This window comes from Hippocampus zosterae, chromosome 2, assembly GCF_025434085.1.
Source record: "Hippocampus zosterae strain Florida chromosome 2, ASM2543408v3, whole genome shotgun sequence".
NCBI lineage: Eukaryota > Metazoa > Chordata > Actinopteri > Syngnathiformes > Syngnathidae > Hippocampus > Hippocampus zosterae.
This window is the reverse complement of record NC_067452.1, coordinates 41,534,190-41,548,435: the sequence shown is the minus strand read 5'-3', so window position 1 is coordinate 41,548,435 and position 14,246 is coordinate 41,534,190. Positions and strand designations below refer to the sequence as shown.

General features: G+C 52.8%; 1 protein-coding gene across 2 annotated transcripts; it reads right to left on the bottom strand.

Annotated features, from left to right (window-relative positions):
• Positions 1-1,044: 1,044 nt before the first annotated feature.
• Positions 1,045-13,365, bottom strand: LOC127596173 (constitutive coactivator of PPAR-gamma-like protein 2). Of its 2 annotated transcripts, none has more exons than XM_052058364.1 (17): positions 11,815-13,365; positions 8,451-8,697; positions 8,242-8,324; positions 8,003-8,131; positions 7,581-7,683; positions 6,501-6,574; positions 5,813-6,087; positions 5,078-5,240; positions 4,895-4,978; positions 4,607-4,808; positions 3,964-4,213; positions 3,672-3,786; positions 3,384-3,593; positions 3,079-3,307; positions 2,168-2,303; positions 1,655-1,718; positions 1,045-1,573 (listed from the first exon to the last, which is right to left on the bottom strand). In XM_052058364.1, exons 1-17 carry the CDS (start codon positions 12,334-12,336, stop codon positions 1,346-1,348), a joined length of 3,114 nt encoding a protein of 1,037 aa, XP_051914324.1. In that variant the 5' UTR covers positions 12,337-13,365; the 3' UTR covers positions 1,045-1,345. The 2 variants fall into 2 exon arrangements, with proteins under 2 accessions (XP_051914324.1, XP_051914325.1); XM_052058365.1 differs by having other exon boundaries at positions 4,637-4,808.
• Between the last annotated feature and the right edge of the window lie 881 nt (positions 13,366-14,246).

The following is a 14,246-nucleotide window of genomic DNA, read 5'->3' as shown; positions in this document are numbered from 1 at the left end:
AAGTGCCGGAAGCAAACGGTTGCCGAGCGTCGTCTACTCGGCCACGGCCTCGCTCCCGTCGGGCGGGAAAAGTGCATTCTATTGGTCTAAAGTGACACGCGCCGGAGCCGTCGGCGCTTCGCGACGGCCGCCCGAGGATCGTTCGGGCTACGCCGGCGCACCCCTTTTTCCATCGCCGGTGTTCAGATACACTTTGGACCGGACAACCAAGAATCGGGCGTCCTTCAAAAGTTCTTGAGCGAACGTTTGGGGCCACTTTGCGGGCTCTGCTTGGCGGCAGTCTTATTTCTTTTTGGGCCTGGGACTCTCGAAAGGTGCTTCAAGGTGTTTGACTCGTCCATCACCTGGCAGAGGATCGGCCGGTGTGGTTTTACATCTCGAAAACAAAGTGGAACCACTTTGCGCACATTCTGACGTCTGGCAAATAGATCTCTAGCTTTAAACGGAGTTCTCTGTTCATCATGAACATTTACTGAGATGCGCGCACCCCGCAAACGGTCAATTCATCGCTCGCAGGGGCTACTGTTGTCGTCGTTGTTGTTGTTGTTTGGGCTTGTTTTTTTTCTTCAGAAAAAGAAAACGTTTTACATTTAAATACAACATCAAGTGCTTGTGTTGGGACAGTACAATCAAAGCTTTCGGGAGGAAGGAAGGGGCAGGAGGGCCAGGGGGAATTTCATATAATGCACTTTTGGGGGGAGGGGCGGGGTCAAACCTCGCATACTTTAAGGTGCGTAAATTGGTGGGATTTCTTTGCGCGAGGCTCCGCGACACGGCTCAAAGTAGAAGAGCTTCCTAATATCACGGCGGACGATTTTAGCGGCGCCGTCGGTCACTTGATTGCGTTGGAAGCCGCCGATGGCCCGCCGTCTCCCGGAAGTCAAACCTCACACGAGACCGCGATGGCAAAACGCGGCGACACGCGCACTAGCCCGCGGAGCGAGCGGGCCGTAACCGTGGAAACCGCATCCAACCCGCGCGTGCCGACAAAGTACAGCGCTCGGCCGTACTGGAGGAGGGGCCCGCTTACGTGGCGGCAATGGGGGCAGAACCTCTTGGAGTTTGTGTGCGGGAGGGGGGGGGGGGGCATCTTTGGAGGGGCGGGGTGCTTACAGGCTCATGGAGAAGATCTCGCTCTCTCTTTCTCTCAAAAAAACCCCAAAACCCCAACAATATAAAACGACATGAGAAAACTAAAAATGGGCCAACCGTTGGGACGCATCGCACGGAGCGGCGGACGCGCTCGCGGCCGCTCCGTGCGATGACGCGACGGTCGGTAGGAGGGGCTACAAAGACGGGGGGGGAAAGGCAGTCAAACACAAACGCTCTCCGCGGACGCCGTCCGTCACTCCTCCTTCCGTAACGCTCCGTCCGACGGGCAGTCGTCAAGGCAACGGGGGCCCTCGGCTTGCACCCCCTCTGATTGGTTGTCTCTGCTGGCTAAGGCACACTGGATGGGCTGGGCCAGGGGGGCCGGCGAGCTGCCGTTCAGCTGCCGAGCGACGACCTCCGGCGCCGAGCCCGCCTCCTCCGAGGGCTTGGGGGGACTGTTGGGCGGAGGGGGCGACGATGTCTGGGGGAAGAGGAGAACAAGTTGGGGCGCCAGAGCTTTTCCTTTGGAGAGCGTTGCGCGTTCAAAGGTGGCCGTCCGTACCTGCGTTCTGTTGCCGCTTCCTTTTTTGCCTCCCCTCAGCTTGGCTGGGATCTCTTTACCCCTCCTGCGGTGAGCAAAATGGGCAAGACTTCAATCGGCGCGCACGGGCGTCCACCCCATTTGAGTTCACGGGCCTCGTTCGCCCCCAAATTTGATCCCAAGCCGTCCGGGTCGGTACATTTAATTAAATTAATTAATTACATACAAATTTGGCATCTTTCCGCCTGCGTAAGAGCATCGATATCAAATCCAGGCCAAGGGCCAATTTTGGAATGTCGTCCAAGCGAAATACTGAAAGGTCCGCTTTGCTTTGATGCAGCTACAAGTCACACCGCCGGGAATTGACGCATTGCGCTCGTGCTCACATGGCGTGCTTTTAGAAAGGGGACTCGAAAAAGGTCATTTTTAGTCATTTGCAAGGCTCTCCACGAGAAAGAAACCATCCGAGGCGCCTTCTTTCAACTGCCAATTGAAGGCCCGACTCTTTTTGACGGCAAGCGGCTCCTGGCTCACCCTTTGCCGGCTCCGACCGAAACCACCTGCATGTTGAAGCCGCCTCTGCTGCGGATGGGTTTGTTCCCAGCCCACTGGCCGACAACCATGCCGGCAATCTCCAACTTTCCTCCCTGAGGGGGGATCGACTGGATGCCTGGGGAGCGGGTGGGGGGGGGGAGAGAAATCCATTAAGGCAGGCATGTCCAAAGTCCGGCCCGCGGGCCAAATCCGGCCCGCGGTCGAATTTCATCCGGCCCTCGGCCCCCGTCATAAAATCAGTGCCGTCTGGCCCGCAGGTTGGGCGCAATGGAACACGTGTTGCATTGACTGAGGTCTCGTAGACTGGTGAGTGATGTTTCATAGAGTACTGCTTCCCTCTAGTGGCTAAATGAGTAATAGCATTCACTACATGAGTAATAGCATTTAGACACTAGAGGGCATCACTCACAAGTTAACAAGACATCGCTCCGTGTTTATATTGACTGATATGTCATATTTCAAATGATCCTTGCAGTTGTGGATATGTGTATTGCTTGTTCATTTCCCTGTTGTTCGAGTCAAAGGTTTTGTGACTATTGAAAAGTCATCTGATACATTTTATGTTTCAAATCAATCAATTTGCACTCAGGAGACTTCCGTTTAAGAAAAAGTCAAGTGAATAAGCAGTTGCAAGTGATATACCTGTTTCAAATGAACCAAAAGAAATTCTTAAGATTGTTGAAATTAAAATAAAAATGGAAATGTGAAACAGACTGGCTTACTAAAATTTGCTGAATAATATTGTTGTTCAATGTAAAGAATGTCAGCCAAGGTCGGCCCCCCGACATTTTACCACATAAAATCTGGCCCCCTTGGCAAAAAGTTTGGACACCCCTGCATTAAGGGATGACAACCGAGTCCTATGACGAAAACTTCTGGCGTGAGCGTACCTGGGAAGGCTCTGGGTCTGTGCTGGGCAGGGTGGTGCGGATGATGAGGAGGCATGCCGCCCATGGGGCGGGGCGGGTAGAGGGGGGGCATGGGGTAGAAGGGGGGCACCATAGCGGGCGGCAAGAAGGCAGGGGGCGGCAGAGGGGGAGGCGGAGGAGGTGGACGAGACAGATTGATGCCCTCCAGGATGGCCTGACGCATCTTCTCCACTTTGGATACCAGCTCCTCCTGCCGAGCGCAAAGAGGGCGGGGGCGGGGGTGGGCGGGTGTTCTCGCAACAAAGGCCTCCGGCGGCGCTCCGTACCTGGCCTTCGCACATGTCGAGCAGGGCGGCGCGGTCGCGGGTGGCGCGGGCCAGCTTGCTCTGGAACAGTTTGCCGTCAAAGAAGCCCCACGGGCAGCAGTGCTCCCACGGCAGCGGCTGGCCGCACACGTCGTTGATGAAGAGCGCCGTGTCCACGCCGGCCATGAAGAGAGCCGCCAGCTGCACGCCGCGGGCGTCCACCTTCTCCACCTGGGAGCCCGACAAAGCGAGAGGCAGAAAATGCAGCGCACGCCAAGCGTGCCTGCGCCTGCGTGCGTGCCTGCGTACCTTCAGCTCCTGCAGCTGGTCGGGTTCGTAGAGCTGGTTGGAAACGGCCTGGGCCAAGAAGGCATCCAGCTCATTCCTCTGAAGGATCCTTCCTCCAGGCCACTGCATCATATACCTGAGCAACAAGGAAGGCCCCCCCCATCCTTTTATGTGCAAAGCGTCGGGCTCACGCGGGCATTTTCCTTACCAATCCCTCTTTTCAAACAATAACATGGGTCAAACTCATCAATTCGCTGCGCGTACGAACGTTTGCCGTGGAACAAGCGGCGGCGGCGGCGAGCCCCTCCCCTACCTGAGCACGCAACACATGAGCAGCAGATGCTGTGGGACCTGCGCCGGGTTGAGGAGGGCCGGGCAGTCGGAGCGCAGGCAGGCCAGGAAGGCCCGTGTTCTCCTGGAGCGGTCCTCGCTGGCGCGACCCAACCACAGGCGGCGCAGGTTGGGGCAGGTCCACTCCCGGAAACACAGCGCCGGGATCAGTTCCGGAGTCAGAGCCGACTTGGCTTTGCCGCTGCTCCACTCTTTGACGATCACCGGAGGAACTGAAAGTGGCACATGTGTCCAGTTGCAGCAGTTCATCCAGTCGGCATACGCGTGCGTCTCTAAACAGAGTCAAACGTATTGCGACAACGGCGCCGATGGCCGTTGCATCTTGCGAAATGAACTGCAAGAAAATAAAAGCATCTGCGAGCCAAGACGCTCGAGGAGCCATGTTCACACTGCAAGGGATGATGGCCCCTTTTGGACTTGAGCCCATCTTTCTATGGCCAAATCTCAAAACATGCCAGGTGAATCCCAATTGGACCGTTTGCATTGATGTGGGCTCGGGAAGGGGGGGGGGGGGCATTGGGAACCAACAAAAAACCCATTGAATCGACCTTCAGTATGAACATAGCCCTTTGACACAACTTGAAAAGTACGACGTTGTTTGCCACCTCCGAATACTTGACCATCCCAGCCCCAACCTTCCAAGGGAGCTCGCTTGCGCAGGGCGAGTCTTTCCAGCCGCCGCTGCGTTTCGGCCAAACTGAAGAGGACGCCGTAGGCGTACTGTCTGGCGGCGCGGAAAAGCAGGGAGGCGGGGGGCAGCTCGGCGTTACACTCGTCTTCGATGCAAACGGGCATTTTCATCTCTCCCTGTAGGGCAGAAGAAAGTCGGCTGTCAAAACGGGAGCAGAGCGGGCCGCCAAATGGCGCAGAAGGAAGCCCGGCGGGACTTTCACCTTGGTCAAGATGTGGTAAATCTGCGGGTACATCAGCCCCCTTCGGTGTCTGTGTTCAGCTACACGAAGCACCTCGGCACTAACCTAAAAAAAAAACATTGCAGGGTTGGGAAGGGGTGGGGGGTGGTTCCTCTCGGCAACATTCGGGTCCTCTACTTTGAAAAGGGGGTTTTGCAGACAAACCTGAGGCAGAGGGGGTGTGGTGATGTCCATGTGACTGCGAGTCGCCATAGAAAGCAGCGACGGAATGCTCGAGCCGCTCCCGTTGCCTTGGGAAGCGTCTCCGGAGGCCGAGCGCTCCCTTCCGCCGGCGTCCTCCCATCGGGATGACTTGTCTGTCAAATGGCTGCGACAACCGGCAACGGTCAAGATGCGAAAACAACAAACAACAAACTTTTGTTGCAGGACTATTTCCGTTGCTTTGATGTTGTTTTTTTCTTTCATTCATTCCTTTTTTTTTTGGGGGGGGGGTGTTAAACCAGTATTTGTGTGACTACCAGCGCAACGAGGCGCAAGTGTATCCTACTGGGACGATTAACCTCCAGCCGTCTCCTGGAAAGCTGCAAATCCTTTAATCCGAAACTTTCCACCAAACGTGCTAGCGGACGGCGACGTCTGCGAGCTGTTCAAAAGTGGGCCGGTTTTTGCCACACGTGTGGCAACTTGACTTTGGGAATGATGACTGAAGCTCCGCAATCAGGCAACGAATCAACAGTGAGAGCAAAAATCAAAGTCAGTAAATTGAAAAAGAACAAAGGGAGCAAAATGGGCGGGGAAATCAAGTTGCTGACTTGCTGGTCTACGGAGCCGCGGGGGCAGAGAATGAGCAAAAAAAAATAACATTCAATTAAAAAGCCCTCACCGCGGAACCAAAATTCTTCTGGCGTTCAAAGTACGAGTCACGGAAATGCGCCTTACTTTGCATTGTTGTCATTGGGTTCGTCTCCATCCGATGACGAGGAAGGTGACGGAGAAGCGCCCGACTGAGGGCCCGCGTGGTGATTGGGCAAACGCCCTCCGCCCTGAGAGGAATCGTATGGCGCCGACCAATCGGAAAAGCCCATCTTTGCTGTGGGCGAATCGTTGCACTCTTGCGACGGCGGCGGCGGGTTGTGGAACAGGGGGGCGGAGCCGGGTCCAAATGGAGCGTTTGCAAAAGGCGGTTTGAAGCCGGCCACCTGTGGAGGGGGGAACTGAGGGGAGCGAGGACAGAAAGAATGAACGTGACGCTACGCCGTCACCACGTAAGTGATTAAAAAAACAATAAAAAGTTTAATGACAAAGAAATATGAAATGAGCACTCCACGTGCTTCCAGAATCCTCCAAAACGCATACATGCACACAAACAAAGAAAAAAATGGATGAATGGCGGACGTGAGCTATTCTACTCTTTCACACCAATAAGGCTCCGTTTTTGTGGCACGTGTACACCAAAGCCCTTGCGAGCGTTCCACCTCGCTGCAATGGAGGCAGTTCCATTTTCACAGACTGTCATTTGGGGGGGGCTGAGGGGGGGCTTCAGAAAACGCATCACTCTGCTCAACTGAAAACAAGCCCGCAGACCAGGTACGGTTCATACAAAACAAAAAAAAGACGAGTACAGTACCTGATTTTTTCCTGGATGCATCAGTCCCATGTGGCAAGATGGTCCCCCAAACGGAGTGGGCCCAAACCCAGGTACTAAACACAGACGCAGTCATTAGGGATGGACATCAATAGTCGTTTGCTTGTGTATTGCTTTGTTTGAAATGACGGCAGCCAGAGGCGCCGAGCTAATCGTGTTCATAGTCAGTAGGGGTTGGGGGCGGGGGGGTGAGCATACTTCCAAGGAACTACTTGGCTTAGCCCCCAAAAAACGAGCGTGATTGCATTCTTTCGTATCATCCAATATCAATGATTGCTTTTCAACTGCCAATTTGAAGGCATGATTATAGAGAAGAACGCAATTGCGATTTTTTTCCCCCCCTCAAAGTTGCGATTCACTCAGGCAACATAAAACAAACATGAATCTCCAGATTGGACCATGCATGACACCCGCTAACGGGTAGGCAAAAGTAAGATTAATGGCTGCTTGTGAGGGAACATCTTTGGAGGCATGACGCTCTTCGACCTCTCTTTGATGAAACATCTTTTAGCCGGTCTTTGGGTTTATTCGTGAAACATCGGGCCAAATGTACCCTGGGAATATTTGACGACCAGCTTTCAAGCGGCAACACGCCGCGTGCGCTCAAACGTCACAGGCACGCAAATCACAGTCAACCCTTTTATTGGACTTTGGTGGCTCACAACAAATGAATGGCTCCATAGAAGAAGAAGCCGTCCAGAAAATGGTTGACTGGCTGGTCGGAAGAACAGCCCGCGGCGAGTGTACGCCGAGGGATGGTGAGGCTTTTTCAAGGACGGGCTTACTTTCAACTCAAGGGTGATGCTTGGTTGTCGTTAGCATGTTGCTAGGCATTCCCCAAAAAGTCAAAAAGCGCTTCGGCTAACACATGGTGTGGATAAAGCACGGGAAAGGTGCTCTTCATTTCCTGATGATGATCAAATTGGATGTTTTTTTTTGGGGGGGGGGGGGGGGCAACCCATTTGAACTTGGTCTAAAATTCGCGAGGGTATTACCATACGACCCAACCCAATTATTTTGACGTTAATAGTTCAGTCAATCAACCCGATCGGTGCGACTCACAAATGAAAGCGGGAGGTCCCACGTTTGGCGATCGCGGCTTGGAGGCCGCTGAGAAATAGTCCACGGCCTTCTTGAAGCGATCAACCTTGTCCTCCATGCGAGACTGCAGGGGGGGGAAACAGACAACCGTGTTTTTGTTTTGCTAGAGTGGAAAGCTTTACTTCCTGATAGAAAAAGTAAAGATGCAAGTGTTTGGCGGGAAAAACTAAAGAGGCTTTTCCCCATCTGAAAAGCTGCCGAATCCTGCAGCGGGGGTGACCGCTAAGTACAGAAGAGCCGTCAATTGAATTTCGCCCCTGAGGAATTGGAAATGGAAAAAAAGCGAACGGCATGGAACGGCCGTCGAAGCCGCAAGCATGGAGGACGTTCCCACGATCTTTTTTTTCAACGATGCAATGCGCATTTTCTTGAACGTGACCCACCGGTGACTGTTTGAAGACATCTCTGGCGATGGCGTCCAGGTTGCCCAGGTCTTTGATGGAGGAGACGTACTCAGACACGGCCTTGATCACCACTTCGCAGGGCGGCAGCACCAACTGATGGGCTCGCACCTGTGACGGCGACAGTGCCAACGGGCCCGTTGAGCGCCGCGGGCCGCAACGTTGGGCAAAACCACAGCGAGATCAAATTGAAGAGCTAAACCCGTTTAGAGGCACGCTACCTTGAGGGATGCTAGTGGGTGTTCTGGTCCCAGCAGGCTCCAGTGGAAGGCAGCCAGGTCTTCATCAGGCAGAATATGATTTCCTTCGCCGAAGGAGGAGGGCACACGCAAAGAGATGCCCTTTGAGGGTGCCAACGTACTACGCACGGAGACGCCGCGGACGTAGGCGAGCGCCTTGGGAAATCAAGCCGGCGTGGGTCGCTCCTTACCCAGCAGAGCAGCAAAGCAGGGCAGATGCTGAGTCTTCAGCCCCAGCTGCCTGGCGGCTTCGGACAGCAGGTACTGGTGCGTGGTCAGGTTTTTGCCGTTCCAGCTCAGCTTGAGGGCGTGCGAGGAGAAATAGGCGGGCACGTTGCACAGCGCAAACTCCGAATCCTGAGCGATCAGGCCGCAGAATCCGTAGTCCCTGTAGAGGGACAGCACTTCCTGGTGATGATCCTCCAAAGTCTGCACAACCTGCGGAGGGAGCGCACAAAGTCGTCACAAACTTTGCCGGCGGGTCTTTCGCGGGAAGCACTGCTACTTGGTATGAGCAAGTACAGTAAACCACCCACGATAAACGAACCCCCCCCCCCCATATAGGTACATGCCCATCATATTTATGAGGCCAAATTTAATGGAATACATGCATGTAGAAGTACATTTTGACCTAATGCTGTATACTAATAGATGTAAACATGTATAAGTTAGATTCATTTATGAATAACAAAATACAGTAAACATTCCATTTTTTTAAAGTCCATAAAAAGTCCACAAACGGTCTACGAGAACCTGCGAAAGTCGGAAAAACACCCACTCACATAGAGCAACATATACAGAACTCTACGACATGAAAAAAGAACTTTTTTTAAAAAATGAATACGTTTGAAAAAAAATCCGCGATGCACCGAAGCCACGATAAACGAGCGGCAAAATAGCGAGGGATCACTGTACAGTACTCAAGTGTCCTCTCCCCCCCCCAAAAGGGGTCTTGATGCAGTCCTCCAGTAACATTCAGTTGAAAAGAATTCATTCATTATTCATTCAAGAATGCGTGTCAGTCATGTTGCGGGAAGTGGAAGAGAGCGAGCGAGCGAGCGCCGGGCAGCTTAGGAACGCTTACGTGTCACACGGCAAAGAAATCAATGACGGCGTTATCCGTGTCGACGCGCGTCCAAAGAGGACCGGGTTTCTCAACGCGCTTCAATTAGATGACGCCGTCGAGGAGGGAGAGCACCCGCCACGTAGGTTGCCCCAGACGCGTGAACTGCTTAAGGCGAGACTTCATCCCAAAATGGTCACAGACGGCACCCGCGGCGTACGAGATCTATTTGGAGATTCTTTGCTGATCAGCTGGGGTGCGGAAACAGGCCAAGGGAGCTTCGGAGCAAGCCGGCTCCAAGACCGACGGACAAAGCGATTTGTGCGATATCCTCCCGCAAACTGCTGATGCGAAAATGACGGATCCAAAGTCAAAACTGCCAATTGTTGCTTTGGCTACATTTGGCTACTTTTGGTCATACGCCACCAAGCACGAGTCTGATTTGCGGCCGTTTTCGAGACGCTTTCTGTGAACTTGGACAAGTCCGAGATTTTTTTTAGATGGACGCGCAAACAAAAGGTGTTCACCGCAAACACCCGAGAGTCCTAAAATAATCCCTTCGATGGATTGGGATACATCTTTTAAGTACTTGAAGGGGGGGGGGGGGGAATAGAAAATATACATCTCAAACTAAAGACACGGCCACCAGCCAAAGGACCACTTACTGTATTTCACATTTTGCAAGAAAGGAGCCCCACTGAAACGAAAGCAAATGTCAGGCAGGAAGGGGGAACATTTTTTTTTTTAATGAAGGAATCATTCCACCCCCACACAGCATATCCAACAAAATACTCCAAACAAGCCACCGTCCGGTACTAAGAGCTTATAAATAGCCACTCAACAATTCTCCAACTATGTATGTCAAGTTCACCGAGTTGGTGTTATGCAATTCCTAAGCGAGCGGGACCGTTTGAAGGCCGACTTTAATTAGTGCTCAATTTGATCAAAAACGTAGCGGGTGACGGCTGGATGCAAACGCACTTCCTCCCAGGAAACATTTTGGACTCTTCTAGACACTAGAGCGAGTGGTGAAGATCGACGACGTGATGAACGGACACTTTTGTCCGGAGAAGAAATGAAATCCATGCTAGTAGATACACAAATGTACTTTGTGAGATCATATGTGTGAGAAATGCTATCGATGCAGCTACACGGGCAGAATTTGCATCCCGGGCGAGTAATTCCACCCGTCGCCGGTGAATATTTCTATGATTATTCCATCGATTGATCCATCGGATAAAAATTGACCACGTGCAGAGGTCGACTGCAAACCCCACCCCCCGTACCCGACATCTGTTTGTGAAGCGATGACTGGTGTTTATTTGGCATTATTGAACGGTGAAAAAAAAGAACAAATAAACAATTGCGCGATACCACGGAAGAGGGACTGATGTACTTGGCAACCTTTCTAGACGTACCAAGAACTAAACTGAGGCTCAGAGGGGATGGAGCCTTTTCTGTTGCTGGTCCATCTCTCTGGAATGACCTCCCACTGAACATTCGGCAAGCCTCCTCGCTGCCCATCTTTAAATCCCTCCTCAAAACTCACTTGTATTCTTTGGCGTTTGACTCAGCATGACTTAGATTTGCTATTGGTTTTACTGCTTGGTGCTTTCTACCGCCTTATTACTTATTACTTATTACTGATTCGTCTTACTGTTTATTGTATATGTTAAATCGCTCCATGTACAGCACTTTGTATGCAGCGATGGCTGTTTGAAAGTGCTCTATAAATACTGTTGACTTGACTTGACTTTCTGAAGCAGAGAGCTGCGACGTGGCTCGTGATTCATGCCAAGGCAGGGCTGCTAGTTTGCGCTGTGACGCGAGCCGCTTCGGCTTCCATGTCCCTGACGGGTTACGCATACCACGGGTGCAAATAACCATTTCATTTGGCAGAGGTTAAGCCACCTCATTTTTTTTTTCCTCCATAAATTGACAAAGATTCGGTCACTGCTTTGTCGTGGACGGTAACATCTGTCAGAAAATCTGCAAAATGTCGATTTTTGCTAAATGCTAGCATTCTGCTCATTCATTTTGAGACGGTGCAAGTACATTTTTCATCTAGTCTTGACTGTGCATGTCAACTTACAGCGTGCGTGAGGCAATAAAATTTGAGGTTAGGTTGTTCAAAAAAAATTAAAAAGTGGTGTTCTGGGACCCGGTCAACTAAAATCAGATGTAGACAAATGTCTTCTTATCTGCGATCATGGAGGACCAAATAAAATGGAGAATAAATGACTGTTGAGAGGCTGAATGAAATCTGGACAATGTTTCCAAAATGATTCATCTATGATCGAAATTGTTGTGGATAACTTTGGCAAGTGATTAATTGTTACACCACGAGTGCCAAGTTATCAAAAGGCTTTGGGTTTTGTTTTTTTTGGGGGGGAGAAGGCGGGGCATGCCAAATTTAGCAAAAGAGAGGAAAACCGGCAAGAGAGAGAGAGGGAGAGAGCGGGAAGCAGGAGCAGGACGACGAGGTGGCTCACCCGCACTCGGAAGCGGAACATGGCGAGGCGGACGCAGTGGCTGAGACAGGCCGGGGGCAGGAACCAAGCCCGGGGAGGCGGGGTCGCCTTGCCGCCGACGTGGTTGACGATGAGCTGCGCCGTCTGTCGCTGGCCCTGAGCTCGCCGCGCCCACTCCGGCCAGCGCTCCTTGCCCAGCGTGCCGTTGAAGACCACCACCAGCTCCAGGCCGCCCTGGAAGAGGCAGGCCTGCGACAGGGCGGCCAGGTAGCCCAGCATGGCGTTCCACTGGCCGCCGCACACCCAGTCCGTCTGGTAGCCGCCGTAGAGGCGCTGCAGGCCGGAGTCGGCGTCCACCAAGATCCTGGCGGGCGGGGGCGGGGGAGGCATGGGCCCCGGGTGGTGAGGGTGGTGCGGATGATGGTGCGGGTGCGGGTGCGGGGGCTGGCGGGCCGCGGTCCGGGCGAGCTTGAGCAGGTCCACGGGCACCGCGGCGCCGGGGCAGCGCTTCTCCAGATACTCCTGGAAGCCCTGCACGCCCATGACGGTGGTGTTGAGCCGGTGCGTGTGTCCGGGAGCGGGCTCGGAATACGTTCGGTACGCCGTGATTGGAACGGGGCGAGGGGCGAGACGAGCTAGCTAACTGCGAGCTAACCGTCTGCCCAAAGACTGAGTGACAAGTGGTCCGCTTTGGCGACACCCCAACGAGTCAGGCGACCGATCATGCGCGATCGCCGCCCGGTTGTGCTTGACGACTTTCGTCAACCCCCCCTCCGCACGACCAAACAATTACGCTTTTCCGATTTTTTTTAGGCGCTCGTTGGCAGCGCCGCGTCCACCATCTCTGTGGGTTTTGCCGAGAGAGCCACAAGGCCGGTGGAGCTACGAGGAGTTGTCAGTTTCGGGCTCGCTCCAAACGCACCATCGCCAGCTCTCTCGGACGCGGTCGCTCGTCGGGTCGTGTCCCAAAAGTGTCCGATATCGACACAATACGTGGAGAAATGCTCACGCGTGCAACGAACGCGAGACTGCGCACTAGTTAGCGGGGCTGGACGGCCACTTCGCGGACATATTGAAGCGAGCGGCTAGCGCGACTCTTTCAACTGACAGCGACAATATTGGCCACGCCGTCAGCTCGAAAGCGGGTTCAAATTCCGCATTTGAGTGACCAGCTCTGAAAGACGATGCGCAATAAAACTCGCGGCGTGTTGTATTTGCCAAGTGTGTACGTATGTGTGCACGCGAGCGAGCGAGCGAGTGCGCGCGCATCTGGGTTGTGTGAGTGTGTGAGCTGCGTGCGTGCGGCTAGCTGCTGGCAAGGGTCCCCGGCGTGATTTTGACGCGTCAACTCCCGACACCAAGTCCGGGGCGGATCCGACGCGGAATGGGGTGGATGTTTGACGGATTAAAAGAAAATAAAGTAAAAGAAGAGAACGCGAAAAGCCCGATGGTGCCTCCCTCGCTGTCGTCCGGGCTCACGGCTCCATGTTGCGGAGGAGAAGCTCACTTCCAAGCGACAGCAGCCATCTTGCGACTTCCTCGCGGGCCAGCCGAGTGGGAGAGAAGGCGGAGGAAACGCGAGGAGGAGGAGTCACCGCGGCGCCACACGGGAAATGTAGTGCCATCCTAACATCGCCGCCGTTACGCATCGGGGGATCCACCTCCCCTAAAAAACTACAAATACCGACGCTAGATAGCGACCGATCGTACCAGACTCGTCAAGCCGAGAGGCGATTTCTCCCAAAAGTGTTGGAATTCACAATGAAACGAGTAAACGGCGTTTGTGTGACAACATCAAAATGCGCTCCGCAAGTGTCTTCCCCAACATGTGAATATTTACACGTGCTTTTTTAAAAACCGATATTGGTCAGATAACCTGGATACTCGTAAGCTTGACACATTTACGTATTGCCACGAGGGGGTTGGCTAAGTGTTGATTTCCCCCACGAAAATGCCGTGCTTCACAGCTTCCGTCAGTAACAGGTAGGATGGCTCGCTTCCGTTCAAGTTGGCGTGTCTGTCTCCCCTCGTCGGTCATAAGCGGCACTGCAAGCCCTGACGCCGGAAATGTGAAGCATCCACTTCCGGGTCAAAGTGTGTGGCACTTTGCTGTTCTGGTATAAGAGTACGGTCGTTTATTTGAACCTTTTTTTATCTAGCGAATGACCGAAACATTTTTGTTGACATTCAAAACATTCATTTCAAATTTGACGATTCAATGAAAAAGAATAAAAGTTATTTGAAAAAGTGAATGACAAAAATGGACACATTTCACATTAAAACACTGTCCAAGTAGACACTCAAGCTTTAGGGTTGCGAGGATTGTGATTTGCTAGTAGAGATTATGATTTAAAAATGCAAACACTGGCAGTATTGTGAGACATCTTTAAGATGATCAGAGCCTGAAAATTAACATCATGAAATGAATTGCCTATATTGTCATTGCACTCAAA

Coding starts and splice junctions, on each gene's coding strand:
- LOC127596173 (XM_052058364.1), bottom strand. CDS start 12,336: ATGGGCGTGCAGGGCTTCCAGGAGTATCTGGAGAAGCGCTGCCCCGGC. Junction 4,979..5,077: donor CCACACCCCCTCTGCCTCAG/GTTTGTCTGCAA, acceptor TTTTTTTTTTAG/GTTAGTGCCGAGGTGCTTCG. Junction 1,574..1,654: donor GAAGCGGCAACAGAACGCAG/GTACGGACGGCC, acceptor CTCTTCCCCCAG/ACATCGTCGCCCCCTCCGCC.